At 57.1% G+C, this 19,787-nt stretch overlaps 3 protein-coding genes across 3 annotated transcripts; 1 reads left to right on the top strand and 2 right to left on the bottom strand.

Annotated features, from left to right (window-relative positions):
- Window positions 1-195: 195 nt before the first annotated feature.
- ESAM (endothelial cell adhesion molecule) lies at window positions 196-9,083 on the top strand. The gene is made up of 8 exons (XM_039721769.1): window positions 196-226; window positions 382-480; window positions 5,900-6,054; window positions 7,302-7,515; window positions 7,591-7,746; window positions 7,895-8,017; window positions 8,115-8,253; window positions 8,613-9,083. The coding sequence occupies exons 1-8, from the start codon at window positions 196-198 to the stop codon at window positions 8,962-8,964; spliced, it is 1,269 nt and encodes a 422-aa protein (XP_039577703.1). The 3' UTR covers window positions 8,965-9,083.
- A 1,148-nt stretch (window positions 9,084-10,231) lies between these two features.
- Window positions 10,232-15,340, bottom strand: NRGN (neurogranin). The gene is made up of 3 exons (XM_039721957.1): window positions 15,180-15,340; window positions 12,730-12,936; window positions 10,232-10,431 (listed from the first exon to the last, which is right to left on the bottom strand). Exons 1-2 carry the CDS (start codon window positions 15,192-15,194, stop codon window positions 12,730-12,732), a joined length of 222 nt encoding a protein of 73 aa, XP_039577891.1. The 5' UTR covers window positions 15,195-15,340; the 3' UTR covers window positions 10,232-10,431.
- Window positions 15,341-17,517: 2,177 nt separating this feature from the next.
- Window positions 17,518-19,734, bottom strand: SPA17 (sperm autoantigenic protein 17). The gene is made up of 3 exons (XM_039721955.1): window positions 19,097-19,734; window positions 18,776-18,846; window positions 17,518-18,659 (listed from the first exon to the last, which is right to left on the bottom strand). Exons 1-3 carry the CDS (start codon window positions 19,248-19,250, stop codon window positions 18,588-18,590), a joined length of 297 nt encoding a protein of 98 aa, XP_039577889.1. The 5' UTR covers window positions 19,251-19,734; the 3' UTR covers window positions 17,518-18,587.
- Between the last annotated feature and the right edge of the window lie 53 nt (window positions 19,735-19,787).

The raw sequence follows: 19,787 nt of genomic DNA on the forward strand, positions 1-19,787 counted from the left end.
CGGGGATGGCGGAGTGAGGAAGGGGAGCAGGTCACCCGTGGGTCACCCGTGGGTCACCCGTGGGTCACCCGTGGGTCACCCGTGGGTCACCCGTGGGTCACCCGTGGGTCACCCGTGGGTCACCCGTGGGTCACCACGGCACGCTCCGCGCTCCAGCCTCCGGAGTAGCGGGAGAGCAAGGTGAGCTGCCCGGAGATGCCGAGTCGGGAGCAGCTGTCCGGGAGAGGTGGGGTCCTGCCGGGATCAAGCCAGGTCGATCCCCCAAAGCCTCCTTGCTCCCGGGATCCTGCAGTCCTGGAGGCCAGGCTGGATTTACGGGGCGGGTGGCGAGGGCGAGAAGGGATTAATTCTGCCCCACCGCCTCCTCCTCCGCCAGTGTCTAATCTCTGCTGGGGCTTCGAGCTCTGACCCTGCTCTGCTCGAGGACCGGGATAACCCTGGCTGAGCCGGGCAGGATCCACCCGAGGCTCCGAAAACCAGGTAGTCAAAATTGTCTCTTTTTTTTTTGTTATTGTTTATTTTTCAGGATCGATGCGTTTATCGGGGGGGGTAAGGGGGGTTGGATGAGGGTGAGGGATGCAGAACAGGATATTCCACCCTGCCGGCGTGGGAGGGATGAGAATGGAGAGGCTTTGGGATCCCCGTGCTCCCGCTGTGGGGCTGACATTTGACATTGCGGTCCCGCAGCGCACCCACCCTTAACCCAACACAACCAACAACAAACCCGCGTAACTAACGCACAACCGCGCACCAGGGGGAGGCTGGGCTGGCCCTGGGGGAGGGTCGGGGCCGGGACCCAGGAGGCGGGAGAGCTTTCGGGATGCGGGGCAGGGGCCGGGAGAGCTTTCGGGATGCAGCGGGCGAGCTCCGGCGGTGCTGGCGGCGAGCGCGGCGGGACCGGGGGTGCGCCCGGCGGGGCTCGGGAACAGCGGGAGGAACCGGGCAGGACGAGCGAGAGCTTTCGGGAGGGCACGGGGCAGGAGCCGGAGATGCCGAGGGGGTCAGCGGGCAGGGTGTGGGAGCAGCCGGGCAGGAGCTGGGAAGCTTTGGGGTGGCACCGGGAAGGACCGTGGGGTACCGGGGGCGGGGGTCGCAGCACCCACCTGTCTGTGTGCCCGCAGTCCCCTACCCCATAGGACAGGTTTGGGGAATAGAAGGGGGGGACGATCCACCCCCCTCCCCTTTTAGGAGTGCTCAGAGTGGAGAAAGTCTGAGTGTTCCCAGGAAAAGGCATTAGTACCTTGGAGCTGGCAAACAGCCACTTCCAGCCCCCCCAAACCCGATGTACCCCCATAGGGGGACACACCAGGGACACAAAAGTCCGCAGTTCACCTCCCTGCGTGGCACTGGGCAGGAAAATATCCACTTGTTTTCCCTTGTTTACTGGTGCTGCACAGCCCTCCCAGCTGCTTTTGAGGTGAGGGATCTCAGCGCTTCTCTGTCCATGGGTTTTTCCCTTCTTCCACCCCTAATTTCCCACCCTATTCGAGTCTTTTTGGAACTTGCCACCGTTGCTCCAAAAGGAAACATCCTTTGGCGTTCCCAGCGAAGGAGAGGCCTTTGGAGAAAGGAAACGGCCCCAAAAACAATGGCAGCAGCATTTCCTTCCAGCAGAACACTGGGTGGGGGTCCTGGAGCCGTCACTTGTTCCTCCTTGAAGGTTTTCTTCCTTGATAAAAGTTAATTGAAGCATGTTTGTATGAGGCACGGGGGTCACTCAGCCCTTAAATCCCACCAGGGCGCTCCTTTGCTGCGTCCCGGTGGCGCTTTTTGCACGGAATCATGATGGATTCCCACCAAAAAATCACACTTGAGCCCTGGGATGTGACATCACAGGCACCGATAGCTCAAAAACGCAGCAAAAAGACCCTTTTGAACCCCAAATGTGTGGGTTTTTTTCTTTAGTTTTGCTTTCAAGCAATCCTTCCTCCTCCCGTGAGATCCTCATGAGATTGTGATGGGGACAAGCAAAATGAGGGATGTTTGCCATCCCTGTTTTCTTCCCAGTCCCAATCCCAACCCCAATCCCTTCCTCAATCCCACCCCAATCTCATCCCCTGCCCATCCCATCCCATCTCCGCCTCTCCCTCCCACACCAGGGGTGAAGCATCCATCTATAGCAAAGTTTCCATCTATAGCAAAGTCACATATGATTATTGCATTATTTAATTTTTTTTCCCCAAATTTGGTCTCTCTGGAGGATAGGGCACTTTCTGCCCCCCCGCCCCCGGGGTCGTGAGAAATGCCGCTGTGGATTTTCCCAAGGGACACTGCTGCACAGCCCGCCATCTCCTATCTGCCCGTTTATAAATAGTCAAAGTTAAGGGAAGAAAAGGGAAAAAAAAGTCCCCCAAAAATAATTTTTTTAAAAAAGGGAAGGCGACTGGCTGCGTTGCAGTGCTGAGATGCTCCTTGACCTTTTTTCCAAGCTTTTTCAAGGGTCCCTTTTCCGGCCAGATTCCCGCTGTGTATTTTAAATCCCAAGCTTGGTCTTTTGGGATTTAATTTGGGTCTGGGTTTCACATGACTCCAGCGCCTTAATCCTATCAGCCGGGGTCATCAAACCCCGACGGCCTCCGGGATTTAATTCCCCTTGCAGTTAATGGTTCAGGGACCTGGGGAGGGGGCTGCAGGGGGAGTTTGCTTTTTGGGGGTTCAGGGTGTGCCAGAGCCAGGAAACAGCTTGTATTTGGGGGTGAAAGGATGTGATTTTAGATGAGGATAGGGTGGTTGATATCAGCACGGGGATTACTGTTAAGATTGCAGGGATTTAAAGGTGATTTTTTTAACATAGGGAATAAATTCGAAGGGAAATTTAAAGCCGTTTTAAAATTTTTTGTCACGAGAAAATTTAAAGTGTTTTAGAATGCTAAATTGTAAGATATTTATTCAATAGGGAGAAAAAAATTATAGCTATTTTTAAAGGTAAATTTAAGTCTATTCTGTTCTTCCATATGCAAAAAAAATCCCAGCAGATGGGCTGGGGCGGGGGGAAAACACCCGGGCAGGTGTTTAGCTCAGGGCAGCTGGATAAAAATCCAGGTTTTGAGCCCAAAGAGCAGGCGGGAGGGGCTGAGGGCCCCAGGCCCCCCTGGATGCACGAGCAGCTTAATTTTTTCGATCTGGTTAAAGCATTAGAGGATTTGGAGCGTGGAGGTGGCCAAAGCCAGAGCCGTGCCAGGGGGCTCGTCCCGTGCCTGCCGCTCCAAACCCAGCCCCTCCAGCCTTCTCAGGGCCACGTCTGTCTGAGAGGGGGAATTTGGGTGAATTCTGCAAGAAAAAGGGCATTTTGGGGAGCGAGCAGCCCCCAGCTCTGGATCCATCTCCCTCTCCCCGGTGCCCTGGAGGGGAGGTGGTGGAGCCGGGGTCTCCTGTTGCCGCAGGAGTTTTAGGGATGGCAGAGCAAAGCTGCAGCCCCAGAGCACAATTAACGTAATTAACGTGCTCATCAGTAGGTTTCAGGGCTAACACCCCCGGGCTCAGCGCTGGGAGCAGCTTTGAGGCACACGGGGCTGCTTTAGTGCCTTGGGGAATCCTCTGGCCGGAGCCAGAACTTCTCTTCCCTCTCTGGAGCCTGCGTTTCCCCAGGAATCCCCAGCACCCCTGGGCCCAGCACCTTTTTTGTGCCCAAAAGCCATGCTGATAGAGAAGATGGGATGAAACATCTGGATTTTCCCAGCTGTTGGGGATGCACAGGGGTGTAGAAGCTGTGGAGTCACCCTCTCCATCATTAATGAACTATATTATTATTATTAATATGTTTATTATTATCATTATCATCATTATACTTATCATTCTTTTATTACTAATATCATTATAATCACTGTTATAATTGGTTTTGTAACTGTTATAATGTTACAATTATTTTTATTAATTTACAATTATAATTCTTCAGCCAGGTCTATTACCTGTTATCTCTAATATTTCTAATAGAAGTTACAATTACTGAATAGAATCTATTTTCTTCTTAAATTATCCCAATTTAACACACTTTTATAATGATGGAGGATCTGGGTTGAAAACACCTGGATTTTCCCCAGTTGTTGGGAATGCAGGAAGGTTTAGGGGCTGTGCCATCTGCAATTAATGAACTGTATAATCTTGATAACTATTATTATTACTATCGCTATTAATATTATCAATATTATCAGTATGATCAGTATGATCAGTATTACTGTCATCATTATTGTATTGGAAACATTGTTATAATTATTATGATAACTTATTATTATCATTATTAATATAACTTTTATCATAGTGATTCCACTTTTATAATTATTATTCTCACTTTGATCATTACTCTCATTATTCTGAGCACTATTATCACTCTCACATCCCCGCTATTATCCCTATTCTTACCAAAATATACCTACATTTAAACTGTTATAAATTATATGTTCTCGATGATCTGTTTTGTTCTGGAAATTCCTGTTTAATGAGTCGCCATCCCATATTTCTTTCCACTTTCTCTAAATTTAATACAATTATCTGTATAATTACACATAAATACACTATAATTACCATTATTTTTCCATACTCTCTATTGGATCTGATACCACAGCTTTATCTAATTAATAAATAATATTATCAATGATTTGGGAGCTGCGGGCGCCTCCAGCATCTCCCCCCCCCAACCCCTCCAGGATTTAAAGGTTTATGTTCTTAGCCCGGGTGAGCTATTTTTACGCATCCTCACCAGACTGGGCCTTATTTCTCCCAGTTTTTCACCAGAGAAAAAAAAAAAAGTAATTATTTTTTTTAATTCCTGAGAAGACTTATCAGCCGGAGCAGAGTTTCCTGCCTGGAGCTGGAAGGCTCCGTCCGGAAATGGCACCAGTGCCTTGCCAGGAGGGGGGATGGACGGATGGGAGGAGGCTAAAAATACCCCCCAGCGCCTTGGTTCCCTCTTCCCACCCTGGAAAAATCCAATTAAAACCTCTGAGCTCTTAGGGAAAAGTGAGAGGTTAATGAAAGCTCCCGAAATCCTCCAAAGCCAGAGGTTCCCCCCCCAAACGGAGGGTTTGGGATGACGGGCAGCATCATCCTTCCCCCTGCATCCCGATGTGAGGCACCCCCGGGGCGCTGGCAGGAGCGGGGCCAGCCGGGGTCACGGATCGATGGGTGGATCAGGGATGGAGCTGCTGGGATGCAGGGCCTGGTGATGTTCCCCTGGGAAAAACAAGCCAGCCCCAGCGCACACTCAGCCTTGCCTGGGCTGATTAATTTTCTGGCTGAGCCTTAGGGGCAGAGCTGGGGAATGATCTTCCCCCGGGGGCTGAGCATCCCTCCCCGTCCGTGGTGCCCCCCTTACCCCATCAGCTCCTCCCAGTGGGGCTTGGGGGGATGCTGGGATGCAGGGGACCTGGTGACAGGGGATTGGGATGGGATATGTGGGGTCAAAAGAGGTGGGGCACCAGGGGAAGCCACTCGTGGATTATCCCAGTTCAGTGCTGCAGCAAAAATGGGGGATACTGGGATGCTGGGAAAGGCTTGTGGGGTGCATGTGGGGGAGCCCTACAAGTAAATCCCATGGGAGCTGCTGCAGCATCTTGGGAGGCTGGGAGCACCCCAGTACTGAGCTAAGGGGGTGTCTGCCTGCTGGAGCTGGCTGTCTGCTGGAAGGGTGACTTAGGGCCTCAGGAATTCCCAAGCTGAGTGTGGGGCGGAAGCTGGGATGGGAGGGAGCAGCAATTCCTGCATCCTCCGGAGCAGGCGGAAAGCCCTTCCTGTGGCAGGGAAGGAGGCAAAATGTTTTCTTGGCTCAGCTTCCTGGTGATAACCTGGGATTGTTGTTTTTGTCTTGGGAATGGGGTTTTTTTCTCACAGTCAGTGAGGTTTTGTGGAGATGTAGCACCTGGGGTTGAGTCATTTCCCCGTTTCTTCCCTCTCCCACGGGCAGGTGTCTCCTTGGCCGTGCTGGAGGTGCACGTGGGGACGAGCCTGGTGTTCTCCGTGGAGGGGCAGCAGGCAGTGCTGCCTGTCTGGTACACCAGCCTCTCCCAGAATGAGCCCTACATCACCTGGATGCTGAACAAGAAACCGACTCCCTTCCAGGTGAGAAGAGGGCAGGGGCTGCAGGACTGGAGATGGAGGGGACCAGGCTGGGTGGTGACCATGGAGGGGGTGCTGGTGGTGCCCATGATGGGGGGAGGATTATGGTGCCCACCGTGGGGTGGTGGCCACAGTGCCTGTGGTGGAAGGATGCCCACGATGATGGGGTGGCCATGATGGAAGGAAGCTCATGGTGCCCACCATGGTGCTCATGGTGCCCGTGCAGGGAAGATGCCCACAGTGGGTAAGTGTCCATGGTAAAGACGAACCTCATGGTGGCCCACAATGGATAAGTGTCCATGGTGGCACCCATGATGGGGAGATGCCCACAAAGGGGAGATGCTCATGGTGGGGATGTGCCCGTGGGGAGATGCGTGTGGTTCTCACAGTGGGGGAGTGCTTGTGGTGCCCATAGTGGGGAGTTGGCCCATGGTGGGGTGAAGTTCATGGCACCCACCATGGGGAGGTGGCCACCATGGGGGACATGCTCATGGTGCCCAAGATGGGGACATAGCCATGGTGCCATCCCCACACCCACGGGGAGCTGCTTGTAGTGCCTGAGATGGGGTGGTGCTCACCATGGGGGAACCTCGTGGTGCCCACCATGGGGGGTGCCCTTGATGGGGGGTGCTCATGGTGATGTGGTGATGCCCACGGTGAGGTGATGCCCACAGTGCCTGCAGCAGGGAGGTGCTTGTGGTGCCCATAGCTGGGAGAGACATCCAAGATGGGGAGATGCCTGTATGGGGAGGTGTTTGTGGTGTCCATGGTGGGAAATGCTTACAGTGGGGAGATGATTGTGGTCCTCATCATCAGGAGGTGCCTACAGTGGGGAGGTGCTCATTGTGCCCGTGAGGGGAGATGCCCACACTGGGGTCATGCCCAGGGTGCCTGCAGTAGGGAGTTGCTTGTTGTGCTTGTGATGGGGAGATACCCATGGGTGGGAGATGTCCTTGGAAAATGCCCATGGTGCCTACAATGGGAAAATGTCCACAATGGGGACACCACTTGTGGTGCTCCTGATGGGGAGATGCTCATGATGGGACAGTTGCTCACAGTGCCCATGCCAGGGGTATTTGTGCCTGTGGTGGGGAGCTGCCTGCAGTTCCCATGTCCAGGATGCTCAGGGGATGTAAGGCTGGAGGGAGCTTATGCAGCAACCACTGCTCTACAAAATTTGGGATTTGAGGGGCTTTTCTCTCCAGCAGCACGATCTGGAAGCGAAAGCATGTGGTTTTTTCCCTGTGCAGATCCTGTCATACATAGGCGGGGTGGTGAAGGTGGAGGAGACAGACCTGAAGTCCCGCGTGGGGTTCCTGTACCCCATCATCACCCACAACATCTCGGTGTTCATCAACGCCACCCGGGAGCAAGACTCGGGTCAGTACATGTGCACCGTCAACGTGGTGGATGACCCCATCAGGATGCACAAGAACGTCGGCCTCATCAACCTCACCGTCCTGGGTAAGGCTCCGCCGGTGCCCCGGCTCCCCTGGCGCTCCCCGTGGTGCCCCTCGGGACTAACGCCTGTGCCCACAGTGCCGCCGGCCGCCCCCACCTGCCAGCTGCACGGCAGCGCCATCGTGGGGGCCAACGTCACCTTGAGCTGCTCCTCCAAGAAGGGGAAGCCCTCGCCCATGTACCAGTGGCAGCGCGAGCCGCCCACCCTGCAGGTCTTCTTTCCCCCTGCCCAGGGTAAGGCGGCACCAGGGTGGGGCTGGGGATGGGCTGGAATACCCTGAGATTCAGCTGAGGGGTTCTTTGGCTTCACCCCCTTGACCACTTCCTGCACGAGGAGGTGGAGGAGTGGCTGTGAGGCAGCACCCAAATTTGTCACCTGCAGACCGGGCCAGGGGCACCCTCAAGCTGACCAACCTCTCCCTGGAAATGTCGGGGGTCTACGTCTGCAGGGCTGAAAACCAGGCAGGCTCTAAGAACTGCAGCATTGTCCTGGAGGTACACTCAAGTGAGTACGTGTCCACAGGGCCGGGGAGGGGGACACGGTCCCCATGAGCTCCCAGTGGGAATGAGGCAATAAGGGAATCTCTGCTTCTCTCTGGCAGAAAGCACCAAAGCAGTCATTGCCGGCGCCGTGCTGGGCTCCCTGGGCGCCCTTGCCACCATCATCTTCTTTGCCCAGAAGTTTTATGGCTACAGGAGGAAAAAGCGTGACAGCCAGGAGGAGGGAGCCAACGAGATCAAGTGAGGCACTCTTCCTGTGGAGGGGGTTCAAATCATCGTTAGGTTTCAGGGTTAATGGGTGAGGAGGGTGTTTCCACCTCTGGCCTGACATTTCTCAAGTTCAGAGTTAATAGTGGGGAAGAGTTCTTCAACTCTGGCCAGTCATCAATATTCTTCAGAGGAAGAAAAAAGTTTCCACCTCAGGCCAGTTGTCGTGAGGTTTGAGAGTTAACAAGGGGATTTTCCATCTCTTTCCCTTTTGTCCCTCTGTTTGGGGGTCCAGGACGTCTGCACACCCTCATTGCTCAGGGAGAGTGCACAGTGTGGGGGAAGGAAGGGTTTCCAGAGCTGATCTCTCTGACGCTCTCCCCTCTCGGCAGGGAAGACGCCGTGGCACCCAAAACCCCGTCGTGGGCGAGGAGGCCGGCCTCAGACACCATGTCCAAAACCAGCACCCTGTCCTCCATCGCGGGCACGCGGCCGGCCTACGGAGCCAGAGCGCCGTCCGACACCGCCTCCATCCTCACCAGCACCGGCAGCTACCGGGGACCCCCGCCCCGGGCAGGGGGCCGGCCCCCCAGCCTCTCGCCCCCCGCCGCTAACGGGACCCCCCGGCGCCGCCAGGACCCCCCCGCCGCCCCCGGGGGGTCGCTGCCCCCCTCCAGCCTGGCACGAGCCGGCGCCGTTCCAGTCATGGTGCCAGCGCAGAGCCGAGCTGGCTCCTTGGTGTGAGCACCCCCCAAAAACAGGGGTGCCCACGGCCAGCCCATCCCACTCCCTGTTTCCCGGGGTGGTTTTGGTCCCTTTTTGGGTTTCCTTTTCTTTTTTAACAGATGCCTCGAGCAGCTGGACTCATCGTGGGTGTGTTTAATGGGTGCAGGGGCTCTCTGGGTTTGGAGGGACCGAGTCTCCCCGTAAATATCACCCCCAAACCAGCCCCAGCCCTGCCTCAGGGGGGTCCCCTTCTTATGATTTTTTTTTTCTATATCTATATATCAGGTGAAATGAGGGATTTTTCATAAAAGAAAGTAGGGGTGGGGGGAGGGGGGTGACGGGGACACACACACACTTTTTTTAGGGGTTTTCTGATTAAAAGCTGCTGCGCTGCCCAGCACCGGCGCTTTGGGTGAGTTTGTGCGGATTTCGAGGCGGGGAGGGGTGTCCCACAACCTTCTGGGTGATGTCACAGGGCAGGGTGACGTCACAGTGCACCAGCCAAGCCCCTCAGGGTGAGGTGACATCATGATGCACGCGTTGTCACACCCGGTGACCGGGATGTCACTCCCTGCGGCAGGAGGTACAAAGCCACAACGAGTGAGTGACATCACAGCGTCTGGCTGATGCCTGGATGATGCCATGCAGGCATGTCACATGTCCATCAGGGATGTCATGTGTGCCTGCATGATGTCACACCCGCAGTCACGCCTAGTAGTGATGTCACACACGGTGGAATGATGTCACTCCAGCCATCACACACACGTGCGCGTGGTGTCACACATCCAGCAGTGACATCACACACACCTGTGTGGTGTCACACATCCAGCAGTGACGTCACACACACCTGCATGATGTCACACATCCAGCAGTGATGTCACACACACCTGAGTGGTGTCACACATCCAGCAGTGACGTCACACACAGCTGTGTGGTGTCACAGCAGCTGCCACTTGTCCAGTAGATGTCACACATCCAGCAGTGATGTCACACACACCTGAGTGGTGTCACAGCAGCTGTCACTTGTCCAGTAGTGACATCACTACTGACATCACCACCCATCTCATGCCAGCACCCCACAGGTCCCCTCCACCCCCGAGTGATGTCACACCACACCCTGATGTCACGTCCCACGCCTGGCAGTGATGTCACGCGTGCTGCGGCGTGTTGCACGTACAATGGGAGATCCCTGCCGGGCACGCTGCCCCACGGCCCGCCCTCCCCTGCCCGCTGTGACCTCACCGCTCCGCCGGTGACACCAGAAGGCACCGAGGACAGGCCGGGGCTCTGGCAGGGGCGTTTATTGGGGCGGGGGGTGTCTGGGGTGGGGGCGGGCAGCCAGGGCCAGGGGCAGGGCCTGGCTGCGGGGGGACCCCGGGGGATGCATGCGGGGGGCAGGGGGTGAAGCGGGGGCTCCTGGGCCTCGGCGGGCGGCGCTGGGAGGGAGGCGGTGACGAGGGGGCTCCGGTGAGCAGCTGGTGGCCCCTGCAAGCAAGGAGAGAGCGAGAGGTCAGCCTGGGCTGGCCTGCCTGTACCCTGCACCCTTCACCCTGCCTGTACCCTGCACCCTGAGCCTTGTTTGTACCCTGTGCCCTGCCTGCACCTTTAGTGCTCTCTGTACCCTGTGCCCGCCTGTACCCTGTGCCCCTTGAGCCTCGCTTGTGCCCTGTGCTCTGCCTGCACCCTTCACCCTGCACCCTGAACCCGGAGCCTTGTTTGTACCCTGTGCCCTGCCTGTACCCTGCACCCTGAGCCTTGCCTGTGCCCTTGCCCTGCCTGCATCCTGCACCCTTCACCCTGCCTGCATCCTGCACCCTGAGCCTTGTTTTTATTCTGTGCCCTGAGCCTTGCCTGTGCCCTGCACCCTGAGCCTTGCCTGTTCCCTGTGCCCTGCCTGCACCTTTAGTGCTCTCTGTACCCTGTGCCCACCTGTACCCCGTGCCCTGTCTGCACCCTGCACCCTGCCTGAACCCCTGAACCCTGAGCCTTGTTTGTACCCTGCCTGTACACTGAACCCTGCACCTTGCCTGTACCCTGTGTGTGTGCTCTTTGTACCCTGTGCTTCCCTGCACCCTGCACCCTTCACCCTGCCTGTACCCCGTGCCCTGACTGCACCCTTCCCACACCCTGCACCCTGTTCACATGCTGCTCCTGCAGCCTGCAGCCTCTCCGTGCCCTCCCCCTGCCCACACCCTGCCCGTGCTCCGCTTGCAGCCCGCCCACACCCTGCCTGCACCCTGTCCTGCCTCCACTGCTGCCCACACTCTGCCCTCACCCAGCCCAGGAACCTGGGAGGGACCCCTGCCTGCACCCCCCTAGGCAGAGCACCGTGGCAGAAGGAGGGGAGCCTGGCTCCCTGCTGCCAACCTGCTCAGCCCCCCTGACAAGGCATCCCAAAGGAACCTCTGGGCCCTAAGAAGCTGCACAGCACCTACACTTGGCAGCTGCTTCCTCACTGCAGCCCTCTGGCATCCTCCCTGCAGCCCCAGTGCATCCTCGCTCAATCCTCACTGCAGTCCCATTGAATCCCCTCTGCATCCCCAGTTCATTCCCATTGCATCCTCGCTGGATCTCTGTTGCTTCCCCACTGCAAACCCAGTTCATCCCCTCACGTCCTCACTGCATCCCCTTTGCAGCCCCACTGCAGCCTCACTGTTTCCACATTGTCCCACTGGATCTTCACAAAATCCCCACTGCATCCTCAGTTCGTTCTCATCCCAGCCCCACTGAACTGCCTCTCCATGCTCGCTGCATTCTCACTGAATCTCCAGTGCATTCTCACTGAATCTCCAGTGCATTCTCACTGAATCTCCAGTGCATTCTCACTGCATCCCCATTGCTTCCCCACCACATCTCAGTTCTGCTCCCCCTGTACCCTCAGTTCATTCCCGCTGTGTCCCAGCTGAGCTCCAGTTCCATCCCCACGGCATCCTCGGTTCCTTCCCACTGCAGCCTTGCTGGATCTCCACTGCATCCTCACTGCATCCTTCTGTTCCTCCTCACTGCATTCCCGCTGCATCTTCAGTTCCTCCCCACTCTATCTGCACTAAACCCCCGCTGCATTCCCACTCCATCCTCACGGCATCCCAGCTCCATGCCAGCTGCACCCAGTTCCATCCCGGCTGCATCGCTCCCGGCCCCGGGCACGGCCCGGGCACGGCGCCGCCACCGCCCGGCCTCCGGTGCCACGCGGCCTCGGCACCGTGGGCGCTTTTTAAATTTACCTTTTCCTGCCAGGAGACTGTGACACAGGCTTTTAAAAATAGCATGTGCTGAGGCGAGGCGCTCGGGGTGGTGTTGCTAAGGGAGAGATTCAATCCAAATCTAGGGCTGCGCCTTCCCATCCTACTTCCCATCCTTCCCAACTACTACGGCGCGCACCCAAATTTAGGGCAAGGCAGGGGCTGCCTGCCTGTGTGCTTCCATCTCCTGAGAGGAAAAACCCCTTCTCCACCCTGAACCAGTGTGGGGAAGGTTGCTCCATCCCAAATCTGCAAAGGGAAGGATGCTCCATCCCAAATCTGCAAAGGGAAGGATGCTCCATCCCAAATCTGCACAGGGAAGGATGCTCCATCCCAAATCTGCAAAGGGAAGGTTGCTCCATCCCAAATCTGCGCAGAGCAGAATGCTCCATCCCAAATCTCTGCAGGGGAGGATGCTCCATCCCAAATCAGCTTGGGGAAGGGTGCTCCATCCCAAATCAACAGAGCCAAGGACACTCAGAGCAGCACCCTTACAGAAATGACCCGGTTTTGGGGGGAAGCAGCGGGATTTGGGGTGTACCTAGTCGCCGTTGCGGAGGTCGCCGCCGCGGGTGCTGTTGGCGCACTCGGCGTCCTTGGTTTTCCGGTCAATCTCACCCCCTTTGATCTTCTTGCGGGTCATATGGCCACGGAAACTAGCCTGGATCTTGGCAGCTGCCGCGTTGGCATCAGGATCGTCCAAAGGGATGTCCAGGATGTCCTCGTCCAGCTTTGTGCAGGCTCCCTCCTGACGGTGGCAATGGCAGGGTTACAGCTGGTGGCACCTCAAACAGCACAGCCCCCTCCCCAAAGGAATCCGTTCAAGAAGGTCTTAAACGAGCCCCTGTTCTAAAAATTAGGGGGAAGGCTGCTAAAAATTAGGTTTACTCATTAAAAATTGAGCTCCTTTGTTAAAAACGAGGGGTTTTGGTAAAAATCAGGGTCCCTTGCAGGTGCCTTGGGGAAATGGCAACCCCAGACCACACGGCTGCAGGAAGCCAGACTCCAGCCAGGGTTATGGGGCAGGGAGAGGAAAATCCATGGGAGCAGAGGATGGGTTCTGGGGGATACTTCTGGCAGGGGGCTGGGGGCCATCCTGCACAAAATTAGCTGGTCATGCCTCAGTTTCCCCTTTTCTCATAGCCTGTTGCATCCTCCTGCATCCCTCCTCGGGGCTTTGGTTGGAAACACCAGGAAATTTGGGAAAGCAGTGACGCCAGAAGGGAGGAAAAAGCCCCACCAAGACCAAACCACTCTAACTCATTCCCCTCCTGCCACATCCCACCAGAGCAGCTGGACTCAGCACCAAGTTCAACGGGAAAAAAAGAAAAACGTGGGAAAATGAAATGAGGTGGAAATGAGCTGGCATTGGATGATCCAGGGCCAGCAGATGTGGGGGAGAAGCCTTTGTGTTGCCCCACGAGCACTCAAAGGACTTAAAGGAGTTTTGGGGGGCTTCTTTGGAAGCTGTAGATTCAGGGGGGAGGAAGCTCATCCTGTGCCATGGCTCCACGAAGTTGCTCAGGTTGTTTTACCATTGTGAAAGATAAGGATGGGTCCAAGGTGGAAATGATATGTCCAGGGTGGAAATGTTATAGCCAGGGCTGGAAATCCTATAGCCAGGGAGAAATCCTATAGCCAGGGCTGGAAATCCTATAGCCAGGGGAGAAATCCTATAGCCAGGGGCAGGAAATCCTATATCTAGGAAAGAAATCCTATATTCAAGAGAGATATCCTTTATATGCAAAGGTGGGGGAGAACAACCTATATCCAGGGGAGAAATCCTATATACAGGTGGGAGAAACCTATATCCAGGGGAGAAATACTATATCTGGAGATAGGGAATCCTATAGTCAGGGGAGAAAACCTATACATGGAGGGGCATATCCTATATCCAGGAGAGAAATCCTATATCCAAGAGAGAAATCCTATATTAAGAGAGAAGAAATCCTATATCCAGGGGAGAAATACCATATACAGGTGGAGGAAATCTATATATGTGGGGGCATTTCCTATATCCAGGGTAGAAATCCTATAATCAGGGAAGAAATCCTATATAGAGGCGGCAGAAACCTACATCCAAGTTGAGAAATCCTGTTTATAGGTAGGAAAAAACATACATTCATGAGAAAAATCCTATATCCAGGGGAGACATCCTATATTCAGGGAAGAAAACCCATAAACAGGGGGCCATATCCTATATTCACAGGAGAAATCCTATATCCAGTGGAAAAACACCATATCCATGGGGTAAAAACCTCTATGCAGCTGATGAAAACTTGTATCTAGGGGAGAAATCATATATTCAGAGGGAGAAATCCTATATTCAGAAAGAGAAATCCTACATATGAGGGGAAAAGTCCTATACATAGGAGAGAAATCCTATATCCAGGCAGGAAAAATCCTATATCCAGGGTGGGCTTTGCCTCTCTGATGTGCCCGGGAGGAGAGGTGGGGGCTTTTCCCTGTGCTGCTGTCTTAGGGGGGAACTGTAGGGAAAGGGGAAAGGGAAAGGGGAAAGGGGAGGAAAAGGGGCAGGAAAAGTCAGGGGGTCAGGGAGAAAGGGGAAAGGATGTGGTTTTCTGCCCAAGCCGGCTGGTGGCCGGGAGAGAGGGGAGCTCACCCTCGGCTGAGGGGAGAGGGGCGCGACCCCAATGAATCCCTTTACCCACCTGCACCCCCGATCCCACCTGTGGAGCACTTGTGGGGTGTGGGGGGGGGTGGGGGTGTGAAAAAGCTCGCCAAAAGCTGGGTTCGGGGTGTGGGGGTCCCTCAGCGGGCTGTGGGGTGCAGGATGGGTCCGGGCGGGATGGATTCCGAACTGCTGCGAGGCAGGAGCGAGAGGCGATTTGTGGGGAGAGGAGCCCGGGGGCTGCAGCTGCGCTGGGGTCGCGGAGCTGCCCGAGCACCCATCGCACCCCCGGCACCCCAGAGCCCCCCGGGGTGAGGGAGGGATGGAGGCAGCAGGGGCGCAGGGGGAGCGGGACCTACGTTGCAGCAGTCCATGGCGGAGGGCGGTGGGCGGCCGGCGGCGGGCGAGGGGCTCGGGCACGGTCTCGCTTCCCCGGCGGCTCTCCCGGCGCAGGTGGCAAGTTGAGCGGAGCCGCTTGCCTACGTAATGCGCTTTCCTCCGGGCGAGCCTATCAGCCCGACACCCCTGCCAGGCTTTTGGGGGGGAAGGAGGGGTGCCTTATTTTTTTTTTCCTCCCTTTCTCCTCTTTTTTTTTTTTTTTTTAATTTTTTTTTTTTTTATTTTCCCTCCTCCAATTTTATTTTGCAGCCTCCAACTCCCTCCTAACACTTAAAGGAGCCGGCAGCTCGCCTTGGAGTTTCGTGGAACACAACATCACATGCAGAGGATGCGAGCCAAGATGTGATGAGCCTTGCTTTCAGCGTGGAGGGTTTTTTGGGGGACAAAGCTATAGCAAATGGGGGTAATGGGCTCATTTTTGGGGGGGTACATGATCCACAGTGATGCTGGCGGCAGGTTTTGCCCCCAGATTGGTTTGCACGGGGTTAAAAAACCTTCTTGACCTACTTAGGACTTGGTCCTGAAGGAGGGTGAGGATGAGGATGGCAAGGATGAAGATGGCGAGGAAGGGTGGGCATGGTGGGACACAGCGTCCCACCGAGCACGCTGCAGAACCCCGGGGCTGATGTGCCCAGCTGCAGGCTCCAAGCAGAGCAGTGGGCTCCACTTCTGGGGTCTGGGGGTCCCTTCCCCACTCGCAGGAGCATCTGCCCCCCCACATTTGGGGTGTCCTCCAAGCAGACCCGCAGTTCCAGCCACTTCCACGGCCCTCGGTGCTCCCTGCAGACCCTGCTGCCACCCCGGAGCACGCCGAGGTGCTGGGGCTGGCAGGGTGAGCGGGGGCACCCCGGCAAGCAGGAGGGACCCCCGGGGCAATGCGGGGGGCTGCAGCCCACAGCCCCCCCAGCGCTGCCTCGCTCGCCTCTAATCCGGGTTTGGGAGTTGCTAAGCAACTGCACAAGTCGCCCGTGGGCTCCGCGCCGATGCTGCTCCAGCCAGCCCCCAAAACACAGCCTGGCCCCCCCAAGGCGGGCACCTGCACCCCCCGGCCCACCCGTGCCGTCGGGCCCCACTGGCTCTCCCTGGCCAAGCTTGCTCGCAGGGGTCATCCTGCTTGGGGGCCTGGTGGCACTGACCTTCCTCTCTGCCGCCATCATCATCATCCCCATTAACGTCCCTGTCCCACTGACATCACTGCCTCTGGCACTGGAATGGGCACTGTCCCCACTGCTGCCACCAGCCCTGACCTCATCCCTGACCTCATCCCCATCACCTCCACCACCTTCTCCATCCCTACCACCATCCCTGTCCCCATCTCTGTCACCATCCCTGTCCTGATCCCCATCCCACTTGTTGTCCCCATCCTCTTCATGATGCCAATCCCTGCTCCCATTCCCAGCTTCAACCCCATCATCCCTGTCCCTCTCCCTGTCCCCATCCCCATCATCACCCTCACCCCTGGCCCTGTTCCCTGCCATATCACCATCCTTGCTCCCATTCCCATCCCACCTCCATCTCTTTCTCCAAGGCCACTCCTGCTGGGTGCAGGTGGTGGCACCCCTTTGTCCCCTGACACCCCAGGACACCCTGCTCCCCATCCCACTCCACCCCATCCCAGGCACATCCCACCACTGCCACCTCCCTCCTCTGCTTCACCCACACCTGGAGGTTGAAGGGGGTCACCCCTGCCCCAGCACACGCCTGGCAACCAAATTCCCCTTGGGAAAGGCTCCCAGGCATCCCTCAATTCCCCTGTGAGCCACTCAGCTCTCCCACTGGAGCCACTTTTCCACCATCACTTCTTTCCACCAGCACACCAGGGTGGGTGGGCGTGGGGGGTGGGAATAGCTCTGCTCCAGAAAACCCTGCTGCAGCTTCCAGGAGAAGCCTTGGCAGCTCTGCTGGGATTTTTGATGGGAAGAAATCCTTTTCCCTGGATTTTAGACCCTCCAGATCCATCACTGCCTGCTCCAATCAGAGAGGACCGGGTGTTTTGGGCGAGTTAAGTGGGAAGGGTTTTGGGGGTGATTGGTCTGAGTCAACCATCTGGGGTCGTGGATCTGAGAAGTTAGCCCCAAAATTAGGATTAGTCCCTCAATTAGCCCCCAAAATCTGCTCCATGGTGGCACCGGGTCCTGGCAGAGCCGCCGAGCGCCGCCGTCTCCCGCAGGCTGCGGCTGCGGAGGAGGGACGCGAAATGCCAGAACATTTCTAATCATTAATGGCGAGTTTTGAGCCTGTTCCAGGCTCTGCATTTTCCCTCCCTGGACCCCTTCATCTGCATGATGCTTTCTCAGGTACTCCAGCACCTCCAAAATTTTAATTCCAATGAAACAACTCAGATTTTGGAAGGGGAGAACGTCAAGTGCAGCTGGCGAGACCTGCTGAGAACATCCCGCCGTCGTGGTTCGAGATGGTGGCACCGAGGTGTTAAAAAACCCTTTAAAAACAGGGGGGGAAAAAAAAAATCCTTAAAAGAAAAGGGAATTGGATGCTGGAACGGTGCCCTGGGCGGGCAGTGCTGCCGGCTGCCGAAGCAGGAGCCGGCAGCCGGCGAGGCGGTGCTGCAGGGGGGTCACGGCGTAGCTGGCTGGCAGCAGCCCCGGCACGGGGTCCCCGCCAGCTTTTTTTCCCCATCCCTCCTTCCTGTTTTTCCCGGGGGAGCCGCTGCCATGCCCCGTGCCGTGGGCGAGCACCACATATGGCGGTGGAAAACAGGAAAGAGGGGGTAAAAACGGGGTGAGCGTGGATGGGGGGGCTCAGTCCTCTCCAAAAATAGAGCAGCCGGCTTCGACGCAAACCCCACTTTTTTGGGGGGATTTTGAAACCACGCTGTGTAGGAAAATATTAATTTCACAGGCGGGAATAGGACTGGGGGGCCTTTGTGTGCCACCCAGAACTCCATGGAGGTATCTCAGCTTATGGAGGGGGGTAGCAGAGGAGCAATGTCACATCATTCCTTCACGCTGGGATGTTATGAAGTTTCTTCCAACCTCCAGGGATGCAGGGGCCTAAATATAGAGGCTAAAAATATCATCCCGTGCTCAGCTCAGCCCCAAACCCAGGATTTTTCGGGGAGAAATCTCAGGTGATCGACGCTAATAGCGGCGGGGACCTCGTTAATAAAATTCCTCATTAAAACAGCACCGCAGGGGCAGGATGGGAGTGGAGCACCCACCCACGGGAAAAGGGCTGGAGCCAGGGGAGGACCAAGGGGTTTTTTTTAGTTTTGGGGTTGGACAGCGGGAAATGGGGGATTTGGGGCAAGTGCTGAGGTTGCATCTCCGGAGAGGTGTTCCAGTTCATGAAGGTTACGGGGACATGCTGCTCTTTGGCTCCTCTCCACTCATTTTGGGGCGGAATCACAGTTATCCAGAGCTGTGCATGCCGCCTGCCTCCCCTGGTGCTGCCTGCTCCCCCTCCGTGTCCTTGGCCTCCTTCTGCTCCCAGAAGAAAGAAGGAAATTTAGATGATGTGGCACAGGGGTGGCAGGGACAGGGTGGAGCAGGGACACAGGGCAGCTCTTGGCACCCCAGTGGAGAGGAGGGCAGCCTACCTGGGAAGGGGGCCAGGTGAGACGGTCGTCCTCCAGCATGGCTCCCCACGCCACCGGGTCAATGCCACTAGCTAGGGAAGGAGGAGGCTTGGTGCCACATGCAGTGGGCACCTGGTACCACGGGCGATGGGCACACGGCACAGGCACAACACCCTGGGTGATGGCACCATGGCCATTCAGGACAGGCACAAGGCCACGGGCAATGGGCACAAGGGTGGGTTTGATGCCCTGGTGATGGGCAAACAAAGCAGGCTGGGCAGGCAATGCAGCGTGGGGCAGGGGATGGCAGTGTGGGGATGGCTGCTGGGCAAGGCCACTCACCCTCCCTCTGCTCCAGCAGCTTTTGGAAGTACTGCGCTGCAAAGGCCACCACGTTGGTGGGCTGCTCCCGCAGCACTTCCCGCGACAGCCCCTCCAGCAGGTTCCGGAAGCCGGCAGGCACCCTCATGCTGGTGTTGGAGGCGGCGATGGACATGGTCGCTTCTCCTGGACGCTCTGCAGCGGCACAGCCCGGGATTAACCACAGCCCGCAGTGCCACCGGGCACCGCCGGGACTCGAACCCGCGGACCGACGGCTGACGGGGCCAGAGCCGCCGCTAGGGGGAGACACGCTCCCTGCCCGCCGCGCACGCGCGCGGCCGCCTCTCTCTGCGCGCGCGCGGCCCCGGCCTGGGCGGGGTGAGCGGGCGGGGGGGGCCCTGCTCCCGTCCCCGGTGTGCCCCGGTTGTCTCCCCCGGACTGCCCCGCTTCTCTCCCCCGGAGTGCCCCAGCTCCTCCCGCAGCCCCGCAACCCTCGGCCCCGCGCTGCCGGCCTTTCCTCTCGGCCTCTCCCGTCAGAGCCGGGCCGGGCCGCGCCGTCCCCTCAGGCCGCGGTGCGGACGCCGTCGCTTGGCAACAGCCCCGTGGGCGGGGCGTGAGGAGGCCACGCCCCCGAGGGGCGGACCGGGGGCACCGGGCGGTACCGGGCAGTGCCGGGGGCACCGGGCGGTACCGGGGGGCACCGGCCCATAGC

This window comes from Passer montanus, unplaced genomic scaffold (genome assembly GCF_014805655.1).
Source record: "Passer montanus isolate IOZ18808 unplaced genomic scaffold, ASM1480565v1 scaffold47, whole genome shotgun sequence".
Classification (NCBI taxonomy): domain Eukaryota; kingdom Metazoa; phylum Chordata; class Aves; order Passeriformes; family Passeridae; genus Passer; species Passer montanus.

Bases quoted from the DNA above. Each gene is read 5' to 3' on its own strand.
- ESAM (XM_039721769.1), top strand. From the start codon at position 196: ATGCCGAGTCGGGAGCAGCTGTCCGGGAGAG. The intron at 227-381 runs GTGGGGTCCTGC...CCGCCAGTGTCT, and splicing joins GGAGCAGCTGTCCGGGAGAG to AATCTCTGCTGGGGCTTCGA. The intron at 481-5,899 runs GTAGTCAAAATT...TCCCACGGGCAG, and splicing joins CCCGAGGCTCCGAAAACCAG to GTGTCTCCTTGGCCGTGCTG.
- SPA17 (XM_039721955.1), bottom strand. From the start codon at position 19,250: ATGTCCATCGCCGCCTCCAACACCAGCATGAGGGTGCCTGCCGGCTTC. The intron at 18,847-19,096 runs GTGAGTGGCCTT...CTCCTTCCCTAG, and splicing joins GCTGCTGGAGCAGAGGGAGG to CTAGTGGCATTGACCCGGTG. The intron at 18,660-18,775 runs GTAGGCTGCCCT...TTCTGGGAGCAG, and splicing joins TCACCTGGCCCCCTTCCCAG to AAGGAGGCCAAGGACACGGA.